The 19,092-nt window shown below is 35.1% G+C and overlaps 1 protein-coding gene across 2 annotated transcripts in view; it reads left to right on the forward strand.

Annotated features, from left to right (window-relative positions):
* TBCK (TBC1 domain containing kinase) overlaps positions 1–19,092 on the forward strand; it is a 231,941-nt gene that overhangs the window by 60,239 nt on the left and 152,610 nt on the right. For both annotated transcript variants that reach the window (XM_082838412.1, XM_082838411.1), the window contains 6 exons: positions 6,302–6,362; positions 7,687–7,748; positions 8,004–8,065; positions 9,220–9,368; positions 10,979–11,117; positions 12,436–12,535. In XM_082838412.1, the coding sequence (XP_082694538.1) occupies positions 6,302–6,362; positions 7,687–7,748; positions 8,004–8,065; positions 9,220–9,368; positions 10,979–11,117; positions 12,436–12,535 (573 nt within the window). The remainder of the gene's footprint in view (positions 1–6,301; positions 6,363–7,686; positions 7,749–8,003; positions 8,066–9,219; positions 9,369–10,978; positions 11,118–12,435; positions 12,536–19,092) is intronic.

Consider the following 19,092-nt stretch of genomic DNA (forward strand, 5'->3'; position numbering starts at 1 on the left):
GCTTGCTCAGGCTGGGGAAGGGAGGGGTACGGGATGCGGGGGGAGCCTTAGGTGGCAGAGGCTGGCGTGATGTTGCAATAGCCTGAGGTGCGCTATGTCTTCTCCCGGGGAAGTTGTCCATGGATCATGGGACCCTGGCAGTGGTGGGCTGCCCAGACTCCTGGGATGGGAGGTGTGGCTAGTGATCTGTGCTTGCACACAGGCTTAACATTTCATGCCTGTCTCTGGTGTCCGCACTGATATCTGCGGCTTGCACCCATCTCTGGAGCTTATTTAGGCGGTGCTCTGAATCCCCTCTCCTTGCACACCCCAAAACAATGGTCTCTTGCCTCTTAGGCAGGTCCAGACTTTTTCCTGGACTCCCTCCCGGCTAGCTGTGGTGCACCAGCCCCCTTCAGGTTGTGTTCACGCAGCCAACCCCAGTCCTCTCCCGGGGATCTGACCTCCGAAGCCTGAGCCTCAGCTCCCAGCCCCAACCTGTCCCGGCGGGTGAGTGGACAAGCCTCTCAGGCTGGTGAGTGCTGGTCGTCACCGATCCTCTGTGCGGAATCTCTCTGCTTTTCCCTCTGCATCCCTGTTGCTGCACTCTCCTCTGTGGCTCCAAAGCTTCCCCCCCGCCACCCCTATCTCTGCCAGTAAAAGGGCTTCCTAGTGTGTGGAAACCTTTCCTCCTTCACAGCTCCCTCCCAGAGGTGCAGGTCCTGTCCCTATTCTTTTGTCTCTGTTTTTTCTTTTTTCTTTTGCCCTACCCAGGTACTTGGGAAGTTTCTTGCCTTTAGGGACGTCTGAGGTCTTCTGCCAGCGTTCAGTAGGTGTTCTGTAGAAGTTGTTCCACATGTAGTTGTATTTCTGATGTATTTCTGGAGAGGAAGGTGATCTCCACGTCTTGCTCCTCCGCCATCTTGAAGGTTTCTCTTTTCCAAGAGATTTTTAAAGTATTTTGGAAGTATTAACTCATTGATCTTTACCATATCTAAGATTTAGGCTGACATTATGTTCTTCATTTTGTGTGTTTTCAGAACTAATTCAACAGTGGAGGAGGTAAAGCATAATAGTTAAGAGACAGCCTTTTGTAGTCAGAGAGAACGGGGTTTGAAATCTAATGCAGCAAAATATAGTTGTATGACTTAGGGTAACTAACTTCTTAAGGCTTTGGTTCTACTTCCATAAATAATAATAGTATCTATATTGTAAAGCTGTTGGAAAAATTAAATGAAATAACGTATATAAAGTACTTAGTGTAGGGTGTTGCTTTGCAAACAGTCCATAAATGGTAGCTTTAGTTATTAATATTTAAATATTCACAAAAACATGGTAGCTTACAGATTGGCACTGCTTTTTCTAAGGGAAAATGCCAGATTTTCTGATTCTTTGCTATACTTTGTCTAGACCATCTTTCTTTTTGTTGGTATGAAATGATAGTGAATCTCATTTTTGTTTAAAATCATAGCCTAAATGAAGAATTTATTGGAATGTGAAGTATACATAAGTGTAAATGTGAAGTATGTAGCTTTTCCTTTTTATTACCATCATTTATATTTAAACTCTTTACTAATGATCTATGTATGTCTCATATGAGTAATTCGATTCAGCAAATGTTGGTGAATCTTTACTGTGTGTATTAGCAATGCAGTAGGAATAAACTGTGATTAAGGTGCATTGTCAAAGAGTTTATAATTTAATGCAAATTCATTAACTTTGAACATAAACACAGAGAGCTGTGTGAATTCCAAGAAAGGAAATATTAATTCCATGATAGGGGCTTCATGACATATTTTTTTCATGACATTTTAAGTGGTGCTCAAAGTTTAGAGTCCAGTTTTAAGATGGATTAAATCTTCTACCTCATTAAACCTTTAGATTTGATATAAAACATTAAGCTATTAATTGATAACACACCAACAATTAACAAAGGGAACTTTTGGCAGGTTAGAAATTTTAAGGAAATAGACGAAAAGCTATAGCACTTTGCTAGGAAGATCTTGCCATATTACCAGAAAGTCAGTACAGCTGCTCTGTCACCCAGAAGTTTCCATAGTCCAAAACATGTATAGGAGAATTCTGTATTAAAAAATGAGTACATATCTAAGAAACACCAAGCATCTAAAGTTGGCCTCTACTATAAAAAAGGAACAACGAATAGAGTTTACATTTTATTACAAATAGAAAGGACTTTATAATAAATGTATGTGTTCTTTAAGAGATAAAGGAAACAATTCAATTTATGAAACAATTACAGAAACTAGGAATCAAGAACATTTACTGAAAAAAAGCAAGAATCAGCTAAGAGTTTTAAGAAAAAAAAATGTAATTATTAAAATAAAGAACTAAATAAATGGATCATAGGAAATTGGACACACTGAACACTGAGTTAATCTCCCAGGATATGACACAAATAGATGAAAAGATTGAAAATATAAAAGAAATTTTAAAAGACAGACAAGATAGATTCAGATGTTCTAATATCGTATAGTAGTATCAAAAGTAGAGAGTAAAGTTCTCCATTTGAAAGAACATACTAATTACCTTGCAAGGCAAAAGAAAAAAAAATCACAACATACAAACAACAACAACAAATAGCTAGAAATCTTATACTAAACTTTTAGGAGATGACTAATGATGAAATAGTGAGTAACATTTATTGAGCACTTCGTAAGAGCCAGGTACTTTTCTAACGTATTTACATCTATTATCTCAATCCGTACTCTTGCCAGTCTTATAAAGTTTATCTAATTACTATCTTTACAGATTAGGAAATTGAGGTACAGAGAGGTTAAACAACCTGTCCTAGTTACATAGTAGTAACTAATTCAGCAGATTTGTGTCCATCAATCTGTGTCCAAAGCTTTATGTACCCTTAACCAACGTGCTAAGCTGCCTTTACTAAGCTCTGATGTCTTTATCAGTGTTGAGAAAATCTTAAAATGTGCCAGAGAAAAGACATATTACCTACAAAGAATAACAATTAGATTGGTATTAAACTTCTTAGCAGTGTGAATGCAAGAAAACAGTGGGACAGTGCCATCAAAATGCTGAGAGAAATGATTTTGAATTCTTTAAGTCACAAAACTAACAGTTGGGAGTAAGAATTAAACAAAGGATATAGTTGGCCCTCTGTATTTGTGGATTCTGCATCTACAGCTTCAACCAACCATGGATTGAAAATATTTGAAAAAAAATTCCAGAAAGTTCCAAAAAGCAAAACTTAAATTTGCCATGCAACAGTACTGTTTACATAGCATTTACATTTTATTTATAACTATTTACATAGCATTTGCATTGTATTAGGTATTATAAGTAATCTAGAAATGATTTAAAGTATAAGGGAGGACGTGTGTAGGTTATATGCAAATACTATGCCACTTTAAATAAGGGACTTGAGCATCAGTGGATTTTGGTATCCAAGTAGGTCCTGGAACCAGTCCCCCCCTGGATAGTGAGGGATAACTATACAGAATTTTGATAGACACGAAGAAAAAATTAGTAGTAGAGAAATAACATGAGTCTGCATAGTAGAGTGTGTTCACTGTATTGCAAGTAATCAAATTTAACTGGTTCGTGTGTGTGTGTGTGTATGTGTTTTCATCACAGGATAGATAAATAGTAAGCATTTAAACTGAAAAGTTATTTTGGAGCCGTATCCTAGGAGACTTTGAATGCTGTATTGAGAGATTTATATTTAGTTATGTAAGGTATGGAGGACCATTTAAAGTTTTTAAGTAAACTGAAATCAATTATTATTTATTATTTTTTTTTGCGGTACGCGGGCCTCTCACTGTTGTGGCCTCTCCCATTGCGGAGCACAGCCTCCGGACACGCAGACTCAGCGGCCATGGCTCACGGGCCTAGCCGCTCCGCGACATGTGGGATCTTTCCGGACCGGGGCACGAACCTGTGTCCCCTGCATCGGCAGGCGGACTCTAAACCACTGCACCACCAGGGAAGCCCTGAAATCAGTTAATTTTTTAAGGTGGTTCTTTTTTAAAAATTTTTATTGGAGTATAGTTGTTTACAATGTTGTGTTAGTTTCAGGTGTACAGCAAAGTGAATCAGTTATGCATATATCAACTCTTCTTTAGATTCTTTTTTTTTAGGTCGTTACAGAGTATTGTGTAGAGTTCCCTGTGCTATACAGTAGGTCCTTATTAGTTATCTATTTTATATATTGTAGTGTGTATATGTCAATCCCAATCTCCCAATTTATCCCTTTCCCCCTGGTAACCCTAAGATTGTTTTCTACATCTGTGACTCTATTTCTGTTTTGTAGATAAGTTCATTTGTACTATTAGTTTAGATTCCACGTATAAGCAATATCATATGATATTTGTCCTTCTCTGTCTGACTTACATCACTCAGTAGGACAATTTCTAGGTCCATCCATTGTTGCTGCAAATGGCATTATTTTGTTCTGTTTTATGGCTGAGTGATATTTCATTTTGTATATGTACCACATCTTCTTTATTCATTCCTCTGTCAATGGACATTTAGGTTGCTTCCATGTCCTGGCTATTGTAAATAGTGCTGCAAATGAACATTGGGGTGCATGTATCTTTGCGAATTATGGTTTTCTCAGAGTATGTGCCCAGAAGTAGGATTGCTGGATCATATGGTAGCTCTTAGTTTAGTTTGTTTTTAAGAAACCTCCATACTGTTCTCCATAGAAGCTGTACCAATTTATATTCCTACCAACAGTGTAGAAGGGATCCCTCTTCTCCACACCCTCTCCAGCATTTATTGTTCGTAGATTTTTTTGATGGTGACCGTTCTAACTAGTGTGAGGTGATCCCTCATTGTAGTTTTGATTTGTACTTTTCTAATAATTAGTGATGTTGAACATCTTTTCATGTGCTTTTTGGCCATCTGTATGTCTTCTTTGGATAAATGTCTGTTTAGATCTTCTGCCCATTATTTTGATTGGGTTTTTTATTTGTTTGTTTTGTTATTGAGCTGCATGAGCTGTTTGTATATTTTGGAGATTAATCCCTTGTCAGTTGCTTCATTTGCAAATACTTTCTCCCATTCTGTGGGTTGTCTTTTCGTTTTGTTTATGGTTTCCTTTGCTGCGCAAAAGCTTTTAAGTTTAATTAGGTCCCATTTGTTTATTTTTGTTTTTATTTTCATTACTCTAGGAGGTGGATCAAAAAAGGATCTTGCTTCGATTTATGTCAGAGAGTGTTCTGCCTGTGTTTTCCTCTACGAGTTTTATAGTATCTGGCCTTCAGGTCTACAAGATTAATGTTGATAGTAGTGTAAGTGATTGAGAAGAGAGAGAGGAATGGCAACTTGTTTTCAATGATCTCTCCACCTGTAGTTCTAATTTCATAAGTCTTCAAGAGGTTTTTTTCCTCTGTATTAAAAAAACAAAAAAACAGAAAATCAGAGCCTCTTTTTCTCTAAAGACCAAGCTATCTTCTTAAGCCTTTTCCTTCTAAGTCTATTTAAATGATCATATAAGTTTAATTTGTTAATAATTAGAGAAACATAATAATAGCCAATATTTATGAAGCATTTTCTTTATTCAGAAAATGCTAAGCACTTTTTTATACATCATATAACTTTCACTGTACCCTGTGTGGCATGTATAGTTAATATTCCAATTTATAAATGAGAATAGTGAGGCTTAAGGTGGTTAAGTAATTTGCCCAAGTTATATAATTGGTGGTAGAAAGTCCAACTTGGCACTCGGTAGTTGCTCAACACATGATCATTAGTTAAAGTTGTAAGTGTTTGATTTAAGACTCCATTCCAAGGAGCCCCCTGAAGCCAACTATTAAGGAAACAACTAAAATACAATGTATGTGTCTTATAAAGAAATATACCAGGTGCTATGGGAACACAAAAATGGTTGTCTTAAGTCACTTTGGGAAGAGGAAGGAGTGTCATGGAATGTTTCTTAATGGAGATAACAGACTACCTGGATCATGCTATATAAGTAAGAATTAATTGGGTAGATGAAAGGGTAATATGGCATCTTGGTCTTTTAATCAAATAAGACTCCAGGAGTTCCTCTAGACCACCAGGTATATGTAGGTCTCAAAAATGAAGAATGCTTGAGATCAAACTAAAATGTAATGATCCTTAGATATATGAAATGCTTAAGTGTTAAATATTATGCAACATTTAAAAAAATGTTACATCACCAATGATTTTTCTTTAGTGGAGCCAACTCAAAAAATCTAATAAAACCTCTGAAGAGAAATAGAGGTAACTGATAAAATCATTTTCAGCGCTGAAAAAACAAGACCTCCCTGTGAAGAATGATGTAAATGTTAACAAGAATTTCTTTTCTCATTTTATTTAGGGAAGAAAACTATTTCAGAGTTTGGATATTTCTGAAAGACTAAAATTTTTGCTTACACTGGGTAAGTGTCTCACAACTGATTATCTTTCAACTATAAATATAATCTTTAGTGACAGTAGTTATGCATATTGAGAACGTGTTCTTCAAAATAATGGATACACTGAAATATCCTCACTTTCTTTAATTTTCTAATGATCAGTGGTAAGCATTAACAGGACAGTTTAAGAAGTGTCTTTGAAGTATTATAAGACAGCTTTCCTCATTCACTAAGGAATTATAATGTACATGGATATAATCTTAGCATGATCTAGCCAAGTAAACTAACTTGTGAAATCAAAATATGAGATTATAAAATTGTACTTCACTGTCGCAGTTGCCTTCAGGCAATGTATTGTAACTTTTCAGCTTTCTACTTGGTGAATTGTGTGAATAATGACTGAGGAAGAATGTTTATTTTTCCTTACAACAAGCTCATGTATTTTACGTGTATATAATGCAAATATTTGTCATTCACATTTATAAAAATTTGTGTAATCCACTTTAGAGTGGAATAATTTAAGCACGTGTGGTAAAAAACGAGAGACAAACAGTGATAGAGCACTTTGTGTAAAAGAGTGACAGATTGGTGTCCAGGTTAATAGAGTCTACAAATAAGGATTTGTATAGAATAATATTAGTAAATATTAAATGACAATGAATTGTAAATAAAATTTTATAATATTTACCTCTTTAATGTCAAAGATGGATAATATAGCTATTAAGGAGTCTTAGAGATCTATAAATGTTGTCTACAGATTAGAACTTATACTTTTTTTAAAAATTTTATTTATTTTTTTATACAGCAGGTTCTTATTAGTCATCCATTTTATACCCATCAGTGTATACATGTCAGTCCCAATCCCCCAATTCATCACACCACCACCACCACCCTCCGCTGCTTTCCCCTCTTGCTGTCCATACGTTTGTAGAACTTATACTTTAAATCCCAAAGAAACGTGTGTACATTCTTCAAATTGTATTTAATAAAAATAAATTAGTCTTATAATTGTAAAAATATACTAAAGCCTTTTTAAATAGTAATATGTGTATATACATATAGAGAGAGAGGGGGGAAGAGAGAAGGAGAGAATCTTTACCTCCTTGAATTACTGCTTTAACTCACTATTTAAGGTGCTTTCAGTATCTATGATACAATTAATACTAAGTGTTTGAAGTATTTATTTTTATCAAAGCATGTAAGGAAAGTTGAAAAAGTCTCAAGCTTTTTAATATTCCAAGTTCTAAAACTGAATTACATAATTTAAAAAAATTTTATTAGAGTTCAATTCCCAGTTAGTATAAGTTAGAAAAGCAGCTTTAATTCATATAATTTTTCTGTTTTATAGACTGCATAGATGACACTATAATAGTTCTGGCTGAAGAGCATGGTTGTCTGGACATTATAAAGGTTTGTCGTTAATCTGTTATTGAAAATTTATTTATTCTGCATACTTGGGATTCAATAGCAAACTATTTTAAAGCTATGTTTATTTCTGTTTAGATATCTGCTTTTTGACAGAGTGACAAACTAATATGAATTTCTTTAAAATCCAAATAAAAACTTTCAAAAAAAGTCAAAACATTGTAAAGTAGCAAACATTTAAGTAATATAAATTTTTAAATGGATTTTTTAAAATAATTCTTTTCTCTCTCTATTTACCAGGAGCTTCCTGAAAATGTGATAGATCTTTTGAAGAAGTGCCTCACCTTCCACCCTTCTAAAAGGTTGTTATCAAAAGTTTGGGATTATTACTGAGATCTTAACATATAAGTAGTTAAGTTTTTAATACTAAAGGGTTAAATAAGAATTTTAACATATATAGTAGTACATGATTGATATTGGTATCATAATTGTTAGTTATGCCTTTAATGTATGGTAATAAAAGAAGAAAAAATAATTAACCATGGTTAGAAAACTGGCATATACCAAAAGCAGTTACTAGTTCATTTCCTAGCCTCCAATTAGAAAATCAGCTAAACTGTGGAATATAGATATGCCTAGATACAAATGATATGAGAAAAATGAAAACAAAAGTTTATTGGCAAATATGTATTATAGAAAAGAACTTAGATAAATGGTGAGGTAAGTTAATAATTGTTGATAATGTAAAAGGATTTCTTAGAAGTTTTATTATTTATTTTCATTTGATGATGTCATTGTTAGCCATCCAGTTGTCCCTAAACTCAGTAAGTATATAATATTTGAAAATAATATATTCTAATTTGTCTTTAGGAAAACATTTCCTAAAGAGAGGAATGGTATTAAAAGCATAGTTTTGGGTAAATATACCACATAAACTAAGAGAGTAGAAGAAAATCAGAAGATTTTATCAGTTTACAATTTTATTATTTAATTAAGGTATTCAGTAAAGCAGGTATATGATGGTCAAGCTAAAAGTAAAAAATGGGGCTTCCCTGGTGGCGCAGTGGTTGAGAGTCCACCTGCCGATGCAGGGGACACGGGTTCGTGCCCCGGTCCGGGAAGATCCCACATGCTGCAGAGTGGCTGGGCCTGTGAGCCATGGCCGCTGAGCCTGCGTGTCCGGAGCCTGTGCTCTGCAACGGGAGAGGCCACAACAGTGAGAGGCCCGCGTACCACAAAAAAAAAAAAAAAAAAGTAAAAAATGGAGATGCTCATATGTAATAATTTTTTATCATAAATTACAAAAAGCACAACAAAGGTAAAAAAGTCAGCATTTATTTACAGTCACTTGATTCTCTTTTTAAAGGTATATATCTAGACTCTAATAAGGAGAGCTTTATTATTTTCTATACTAATGAGGTAGTTTTGACTTTTAACTATCCCTTGAAGTGTGCCATTATTCTAGGAAAATTTTAATGACTTTCATTCATGTTCCGTATTTTAAATATTTCTTAAGGCCAACCCCAGATGAATTAATGCAGGACAATGTGTTCAGTGAAGTGTCACCTTTATACACTCCCTTTACCAAACCTACCAGCCTGTTTTCTTCTTCTCTGAGATGTGCCGATTTAACTCTGCCTGAGGATATCAGTCAGCTATGTAAAGGTAATGATAAATACAACAAAGGATAGAAGTAATTCTGGAAGTGATTAAAATATAACCTAACATTTTAGTCCTTTAAATTTAATTTCTTTGGAGCAAGAAATTTAAGAATCAAGGAAAGGAAGTAGCACCAAACAAAAATTTTTTTATTATGTAAACCAAGGTCTTATTTTCATCTCAAATCTTAATGCTAAAATCAGATCTTCTAATTTCCAATGGAATTTCTACTACAACAATATTTGTATATCATATTTCATAAAATTTATTATAAATGATCTCAAAAAATCATATTATTGATAGGAAGTCCATATCATTATATTCCATGTTTGTAACAGAGTATCACCTTTTCTCTTTTAATTCCTCTCTGAAGATTACAACTCTCAGAATGTGTGTTTTAGGGACACCAGTATGTTACCTTTATACTGAAAAATTATCGCTACATAAGTTGTGGCAGGAAATACTTACTGAACATTGGTTCAATCAAATATTTATTGAGTTTCTACTATGTTCCATACACTGTATTTGCAAGTATCATTTTTGCCAAATGGGGAGGCAGACAGACGTTCAGTCGCACAATTATTGTTATAAATGAAGGTTAGTACGCACGTAGTAAGTGGAAGCAAAGCCTCCCTGAGATATAAAGAAGGACTTCTCAAAAGAGGCAGAAATTGCCTCAAGACATAAAGATGGGACAGTGTGTGTTGGTTGCCTACCCAAGTGCTTTTTTCTGCCCTTCTTTCTTTCCTGCAGAGCTTGATATATCTGATATGTATATCCCATATTCTCTGATACAGAGGGTAAAAATTACACTTTTTTCTCAAAGAAACTGAATACGCAAGCAATATGTATATCTGCATTTAATCCTCTGCATTTTGTAGTATGACTATTTTTTTTTATTTTTTAAATAAGCAAGAGAATTTGCTTATGAAGCTAGACTTGGATTACCACCAAATGAGCAGATTTCCTCCCCTCCCCTCCAGAATCTTAAAAATTTATGTATAGAGGCCTTAGTTGGGTTCAATTGTGTATGCAGTGCAGACAGTCTCAACACCACACATCTATCTCAAGGCTGTATTCTTGGAGCAGCTTCTGGGAGTGGGGAAGGCAAGCTGAACGCACTTTCCAAGGACAGGGGAAGGGGTGGGAGCCTCCATTTGCCAGGGTCCAGCTTGACATCAACTGGCTTTCATGTCTTTTTGATGACCTCCTTCAATAGGAGGAATACATAATGATGGGGTTCCAGGAAGGCCTCCCCAAGAAGTGCTACTCTGGCACACAGATTATTTTGAGCTAAAAATAAGCAAAGCCCAAAAGACTCATAAAGAACTTTTGGACTTTCCCCTAACTGTTTAAAAGAATTGAAGATGGAAGACCTGTTCCAGGAAAGAGTTATCACCCACAGATAATTACAGAAAATATGAACTCAGTGTGGTAAACAGGGAGGAACGTAGCAAGGCCCCTTTGATCAAAGTCCTCTCTGTGTAGTATGACTATTCTAAAGGGAATCTTATTATGTTCTTCAGTTTTTACTTTTTTATAATGTCAGCTATTATTGCCTGTTGCCTTTTAATAAAAACAGAAGGTGTGATAGCTTTTTAATTTTCCATTAATAGATTTAAGCAGTGATTACCTGGCAGAAAGATCTATTGAAGAAGTGTATTACCTTTGGTGTTTAGCTGGAGGTGACTTGGAAAAAGAGCTTGTGAACAAGGAAATCATTCGATCCAAACCACCTATCTGCACACTCCCCAAGTAAGGAAAGAAAACTTCTCTTGGAAATGAGAAAAATCTAGTAATAACTTCTTTTTAATTTGATATTTTTTTTCTTTTGGTAGACATTCCAAGTCAGTGATTATGAAAGCAATTGGGAGTCAATACCTTGTTTTCTTGGCAGGAGTTCCTAATTGCAGAGTTCCCATCAGTGTTTTTATTATTTTAATAAATATGGTTTTTTAATAAATAATTTGTTTTATGATCTATTTGAAGTAATATTGAAGTTAATATTATGGAACATCTCACAATCGTTGGTGATCAATAAAAGAAAAAATGTACAAATCAGAAAGAACAGTAATGTTTAAGAGAGTTAATAAACTAGGCTAGTGTTCCCATTATGAGGAACTATTTTTTTTACTTCTAATGATATTTTAAAATGTACTCAGTGACCTCAATGCTTGTGCTAGAGATCATCATGGTGCTAAATCACTGTTGAGAAAAATCTGCAGAACTACATAAGGTCTTGGACACCATCCTGTAAATTATCTAGAAGTTAAATAACAATACAACCCTAAGGGCCAAAATTGTCACTGTTCCATTGCTCTTCATATTTATTCATAAAGAAGAGAACCTGAATCTCTTTCCACCAGTGCCTTAAAGTTTTAATTTTGGATTTTAGAACTAGATTTGATCTTTGTAGGTAACTGTAGAATTCATCTGCTGATCATTTTTTTCTTCACATGTAAATTTTAGGTTAATTATTTGAACACACCACTAACTCTCTACATTTTTCCCCTCTTAAGCTGATTTTTAAATATTACTTTAATTATACTGTTCACACAATGAATTAAGTAGAAAATTAGGAAATAAGATGATGGAAATAATAAGAATAAATGGTTTGAAGGATATAAAAATTCTCAAAAGTAATTCTCTAAAATTCTAAATGCATTTATTATTCAGTATTCTTTCTCCTGAGGAGTTATCATCATTAGCATCTTTCTTTCTTGTTCCCTTTATCATTTTTCACTCATATAAACTTCCTCAGGAACACATTTACATACTGTCAGGAGAGTAATTTAATCATTGCACCTGCATGAGCAGAGAGTATAAATCATACTCTTGTATTACTAAAATGCTTTATATTTATATACTGTATTTATACCAACTCAACATATATTTAAAAATGAAAATTTTTTCGAGAATTTCAACCAACAATTACTTTTTTATTAACCCATTCAGTTTAAAATTTCTTTTTTTCTTTTGTTGAAGAGATTGATAATTTAGAATAAATTTTCTACAAGAAACAATAAATCAGATTTCTGTGCTCACTAAAATAATTTTTTTAATCTCCTTTTAGTTTTCTCTTTGAAGATGGTGAAAGCTTTGGACAAGGTCGAGATAGAAGCTCACTATTAGATGACACCACTGTGACATTGTCATTATGCCAGCTAAGAAATGTAAGAATGGTATTTTGGCAAATTTGCTTCAGAACTTTCTCCCTTCCTTCCTTCTGTTTTTTTTTTAATAAAACCTTACAGATACACATGAATCCTTAAATTTCTGCCGGGTACTATAAAATATGTGAGAGTTTCTTTAAGGTATGTGCCCAGGAGTGGCATTGTTGGAAAATAGGATCTGTACATCATCAGCTTAGTATATGTTGTTATATTGTCTGTTCATACAAGTGGCCTTATCACTTTATCTTTTTACTATCGTTGGATAAGGGTTCTCATTTGTCCACATATGTGATAGCACATGGTCTTATCAAATTAAAAAAAATTATTGTTCTGAAAGGCGTAGAATGGTATTTTACTATAATACTAATTTTCAATTTCCTGATTTTAGTACAGTTATGAGCCTTTTCATATTTTTTGCCATTTGCTTACCTCTCTGTACATTACTAGTTCATATCTCTTGCCAGTTTTTTTGTGTGATTTCTTACTGATTTGAGGACTTTTAAAAATGTATTCATTTATACAACCTTTGTTGGGTATACAGGCATACCTCAGTTATCACACTTAGCTTTATTGCACTTCAGAGATATTGCATTTTTTACAAATTGAAGGTTTGTGGCAACCATGCATCAGGCAAGTCTCTTGGCACCATTTTCCCAACAGCATTTGCTCACTTTGTGTCTCTGTGTCACATTTTGGTAATTCTTGTAGTATTTCAAACTTTTTCATTATTATTATATTTGTTATGGTAATCTGTGATTAGTGATTTTTATGTTACTGCTGTAATCATTTTGGGACACCACGAGCTATGCCCACATAAGATGGTGAACTTAATCTGTAAATGTATGTTCTGACCATTCCACCAACTGACTGTTCCATCTCTCTCCCTCTTCCCTGGCCTCCCTATTCTCTGAGATACAACAGTGTTGAAACTAGGCCAGTTAATAACCCTACAGTGGCCTCTAAGTGTTAAAGTGAAAGGAATGAGTTTCTCATCTCTCACTTTAAATCAAAAGTTAGAAATGATTAAGCTTATTATTGATGAAGGTGTGTCAAAATGTGAGACAGTCCAAAAGCTAGGCCTTTTGCACCAAACAGCCAAGTTGTGAATGCAAAGAAAAAATACTTAAAGGAAATTAAAAGTGCTACTCCAGTGAACAGTGATCTTGATAGAAGATGAAACCAGCCACAACATTCCCTTAAGCCAAAGCCTAATCCAGAGCAAGGTCCTAACTCTCTTCAATTCTGTGAAGACTGAGAAGGGTGAGGAAGCTGCAGAAGAAAAATTTGAAGCTAACAGCGCTTGATTCATGAGTTATAAGAAAAGAAGCCATCTCTAGAACATAACAGTGCAAGATGAAGTCAGCAAGTACTGATGTAGAAGCTGCAGGAAGTTATCCAGAAGATGTAACTAACATAAGTAATGAATGTGGCTACACCAAACAACAGATTTTCCATGTAGATAAAACAGCCTTCTATTGGAAGAAGATGCCATCTAGACTTTCTAGAGAGGAGAAGTCAATGCCTGGCTTCAAAGTACAGACTGAGTCTCTTGTTTGGGGCTAATGCTGCAGCTGGTGACTTTAAGTTGAAGCCAATGCTAATTTACCATTTTGAAAATTTTAAGACCTTTAAGAGTGATGCTCAGTCTATTCTGCGTATGCTCTATCAGTGGAACAATAAAGCCTGTATGACAGTACATCTGTTTACAGCATAGTTTATTGAATATTTTAAGCCCACTATTGAGACCCACTGCTCAGAAAAATGATTCCTTTCAAAATGTTACTGCTCACTGACAATGCACCAGGTTACCCAAGAGCTCTGATGGAGATGTACAACAAGACTGATGTTGTTTTCATGCCTGCTAACATCCATTCTGCTGCCCTCAGATCAAGTCATTTTGACTTTCAAGTTTTATCCTTTAAGAAATCAGTAAGGCTATAACTGCCATAGATAGCAGTTTATCTGATGGATCTGAGAAAAGTCAACTGAAAACCTTCTGGAAAGGATTCACCATTCTAGATGTCATTAAGAACATTCATGATTCATGGGAAGAAGTCAAAATATCAACATTAACAGGAATTTAGAAGAAGTTGATTCCCCAACCCTCATGGAAGATTTTGAGAGGTTCAAAAATTCAGGGCAGGAAGGAACTGCAGATGTGTTGGAAATTGCAAGAGAACCAAAATTAGAAGTGGAGCCTGAAGATGTGATGGAACTGCTGCAATCTCATGATCAAACTTTAAATGACGGGTAAGGATTTGCTTGCTATGGATGAGCAAAGAGAGTGGTTTCTTCAGTTGGAATCTACTCCTGGTGATGATGCCGTGAAGATGTGGTAATGACAACAGAGGATTTAGAATATTACTTAAACTTAGTTGATAAAGCAAGCAGCAGGTTTTGAGAGGCTTGACTCCAATTTTGAAAGAAATTCTGCTGTGGGTAAAATGTTATCAAACAGCGTTGTCTGCTACAGAGAAAACATTCATCAGAGGATGTGTCAACTGATGGGGCTGTCTTCATTGCTGTCCTATTTTAAGGAGTTGCCAGGGCCACCCAACCTTCTGCAACCACGAGCCTGGTCAGTCAGCAAGCCCTCAGCATCGAGGCAAGACTCCCCCCAGCAAAAAGGTTATGACTTGCTGTAAGCTCAGGTGCCAGTTAGCAGGTTTTTTTAGCAATAAAGTATTTTTAATTAAGGTATGTGTATGGTCTCTTTTTTTTCTACATAATGCTATTGCACACTTAATAGACTACAGTATAGTATAAATAGCTTTCATATATACTGGAAAACCAAATAATTTGTGTGACTCGCTTTATTGTGATATTTGCTTTATTATGGTCGTCTGGAACCAAGCCCATGGTATCTTTGAGGTATGCCTGTATGTGGTGCGTTTATGTTCTCATCTGTGGCTTTTCCTTCAACTTTTTGATGGTGTCTTTTAATGAATAGAGTTCTTAATTTTATCAATGCTTTTCTTTATAGTCAAATATGTTTTGATATATTTTGCTTATTGTAACATTTAAATTTAATGTTAACATTTACCAAGGTTACAAATATATTTTTATGAAGTTCTTCTGTATTTTCTTCTAAAAGATTTAGACCTTTTTTCCACATTTTGTCCATTAATTCACCTGTATTTTTTTTTTTTTTTTAGTAAGATGTGAGGTAGGTATCCAAAATCACATTTCATTCATAAGAAATAATCCCTTGTCTCAGCACTACATATTGAATAATTCACTCTTTGGTTTTTTGATCTGTAATATCAGCTCTTTCATGTATGTGTGGATATGTTTCTGAGCTTTCTATTCTGATCTTTGACCTATTGGTATAACCTTAGCCAATAACACACTATATTAATACATGGTTTTATATGAGGTATTGATGCCTAGCAGGGGAGATGCCCAGTTTGTTCTTTAACGTGAACTCTCTAACATGGAGCTCTTCTATTTGATTTTTATAATCATCTTGTCATTTCATTTTAAAAGTATAGGATTTTGATTAGAATTGCATTGAATTTGTAGAGAATTGATATCTTCAACATATGAGTCCTATTTCTTGAACATGGTGTAGATATACCATTTATTTAAGTCCTATTTTATATCAAAATTTCCTTTTTAGTGTCTATATATGTTATCAGATTTATTCCTAAGATATTAAATTGTTGGTCTTATAAATAGGATGTGTGTATGTGTATATATGATGTTTCTTACTCTGAAGTTTGTTTTGTTTGAAATTAATATAGCTATTCCAGTTCTCTTTTAATTAGTGTTTCCATGGTATATCTTTATCCCTTTACTTTTAATGTATCTATGTCTTTATATTTAAAGTGGGTTTCTTGTAGACAACGTAGAGTTGGATCTTTCTTTACTTTTTTTTAAAGTAAATTTATTTATTTATTTATTTTTGGCTACATTGGGTCTTCATTCTGCACACAAGCTTTCTCTAGTTGCGGCTAGCAGGGGCTACTCTTTGTTGCGGTGCGCGAGCTTCTCGTCGCGGCAGCTTGTATTGTTGCGGAGGCTTTTCTTGTTGCGGAGCATGGGCTCTAGGCACACAGGCTTCAGTAGTTGTGGCGCACGGGCTTAGTTGCTCCGTGGCATGTGGGATTCTTAACCCCTGCACCACCATCTTCTTTACTTTGAGGTGTAATTTTGCTGGATACAGAATTCTAGTTTGGTTGTTTTTATCTTTCAGTACTTTAGACATTTCACCCCACTCTCTTTTTTGCTTATGTGCTTTCTGGAGACCCGTCTGATGTAATTTTTATCCTTTTTAATCATAGTTATTTATATAAAATTCCTGGTCTGATAATTCCAAAATGTCTACCATATGTGAATCTGGTCCTGAATGTCTTTCTTTTACATTTTAGCAGGCCTTAACAATTTTTTTTTGAAAACCCAACATGATATATTAGTAAGAAGAACAATCATAAATAGACCTTTAGTGCAAGATTTCATGTTTATCTAGTTGTTGTGTAGCTTTTTTGTCAGAGGGTAAAGTTTTCTCAAGTGTCCTTGTTCTTATCTTCCTTACTGCCTTTGGGTTTCCCTGGAGACTCTTTTATATAGGGTCTGAGGCTTGCAGTTCTTTCAGCTGGAATCCCCTGTATTATACAGGAACTCTATATATGGAGATAAGATAGGGGAGGGAGATAAGGTTGGAGGGATAATCCTATCATTAGGTCTCAGTGTTTTAGTGAGCCTTTGTCTCTGGGCCTGAGCTTCTCAGCTTCCCTCCCCATTTCTTTAGGTGAGACAGGAAGGCTAGTGAGAGCTGGAATTGGGTATTTCTTATCCCCACATCAAAGACTAGAGGGGCCTAGAATCTCCTATTTCCCTTACCCCAGGTCATTTAGACTCTGGTAAAATAGTTTCCCTTGAGGGCAGGCCTTTACTTTTGACAACAGGGTACTCTGGGAGCAGTTTAAAAGTGGTTACTTTGCCCCTCCTCCTGCAAGAGACAAGAGGGGATTTTTCTTAGACTTTCACCCTGAGAACCTGTTGGGATTTATGGAGGTAAAACTCAAGGAAGTGTGGAGTTTCCCCTAGGGCTGGGCCTCCAGAAGTTTTTATCTCTCAGGTTAGTCCTTGCTAAATCTGCAACGATTAGTCAGTTACCCTTCAAATGTTCTTACCAGGCTCCAACAGTAGCTTCTGCTCCACCTTAGCTGTGATTGTCTATATTTGCCTGTCTCTCCAGTTTACCAGGGAGCATTTTTGCCCTGATCCTGATGGCTCTAAAAAGAGCTGTTGATTTTCAGTTTCTTCCATTTTTTTCTTGCTGTTAGGGCAGGAGGGATAACTTCCAAGCTTTTGAATGTTGGACTGGAAGCTAAAACTCCTAGCCTTTTTATTGTTGTCTATAGCCAAAGATAAAATAGATAATTTCCCTTGTTGTCTGTCTCTAGGCTAGCAGTTCAGAGCCCTCTCCCCACCCCACCGCCAGCACATACACACAGTTCTGTCTTTACTGGGGTGTAGCAGGGTCTCCTCCAATTTGGCTGCCCCTTTAATCAGGTGCCTGAGCCTATGTCCCATTGTGCTCTAAAACCCTAGGCCACAGTTATCAGTAAGTATACTTTAGTGCTAGCTTACCTCCTTTCTCTGTAAACCCAGCTTTGTGTCTTACGTCATTGCATTTTTGTTACTCTTTTAGGTTTTTCCTGTCATTTAATATTTTACACATTATACAATAGGGAGATATTAGAATCTCTTATCTGCTATAATGCCAGGAACAGAAAATTAAAATATATGATGATTACACCTGATACCCTAAACTTACCATCTCTTTGAAGAGAAAGAATGTGTACAGTGGACAAAATAAGTAGCAATACAAGGTGGTAAACAATAGAGTATATCCAAAACATGTGGTTTCAACTGATTGTATTTAACTCTTAATTTGTTTCTTTAATTTAAATATAATCCAAATTATATGAATACAAGTTGAATGTAGGCTTCCATTTTATTTACTTCCTCAGTTCCCTTACATTTCCACTTCTGAAATTTAAAATACTTTTTTCTATAATTATTCAGAAAAAATATTAACGTTGATTTTTAAAATAATGTAGAAAACAAATAATAATTTTTATCTTATACTTTTCTGTATAAGTATTTTTGCCTTTTTTAAACCCTTAATATGCTAAATTTTTAACTAGAAAAAAAGCAGACAAGTTACTAATAATATTTATGACTTTCAGGGCAGTAAAACCTAAGCTTTAAAAAAGTATGTACGTTAATAATGCAGTAAAAATTGGGTAAAATCTTATTTTTCAACTTAGAATTTTAATAAGTGAAATACCTCAAGGTTTAAGGGCAAAATGGGATAAACGCATGTCAAATTTTAGAGAAAAGTTAGGCATAAATCCAATGTTTGCCAGATTCTCTGTGCTGGGTTTTCTTTGGCTTTTAAAAATTCTGGGAATAACTCACATGGATGAGTGCACAGTGACTCTAATCAGCAGAAGGTCGATGCTGGCTACACAGACTTCGATCTTCTGTGTCGGTCCCCAGAGGAGCAGACACGCTGCCCTCTAGTTGGAAGTTGAACTGAACAGCAG

This window comes from Leucopleurus acutus (assembly GCF_964270905.1).
Source record: "Leucopleurus acutus genome assembly, chromosome: 4".
Classification (NCBI taxonomy): Eukaryota; Metazoa; Chordata; class Mammalia; order Artiodactyla; family Delphinidae; genus Leucopleurus; species Leucopleurus acutus.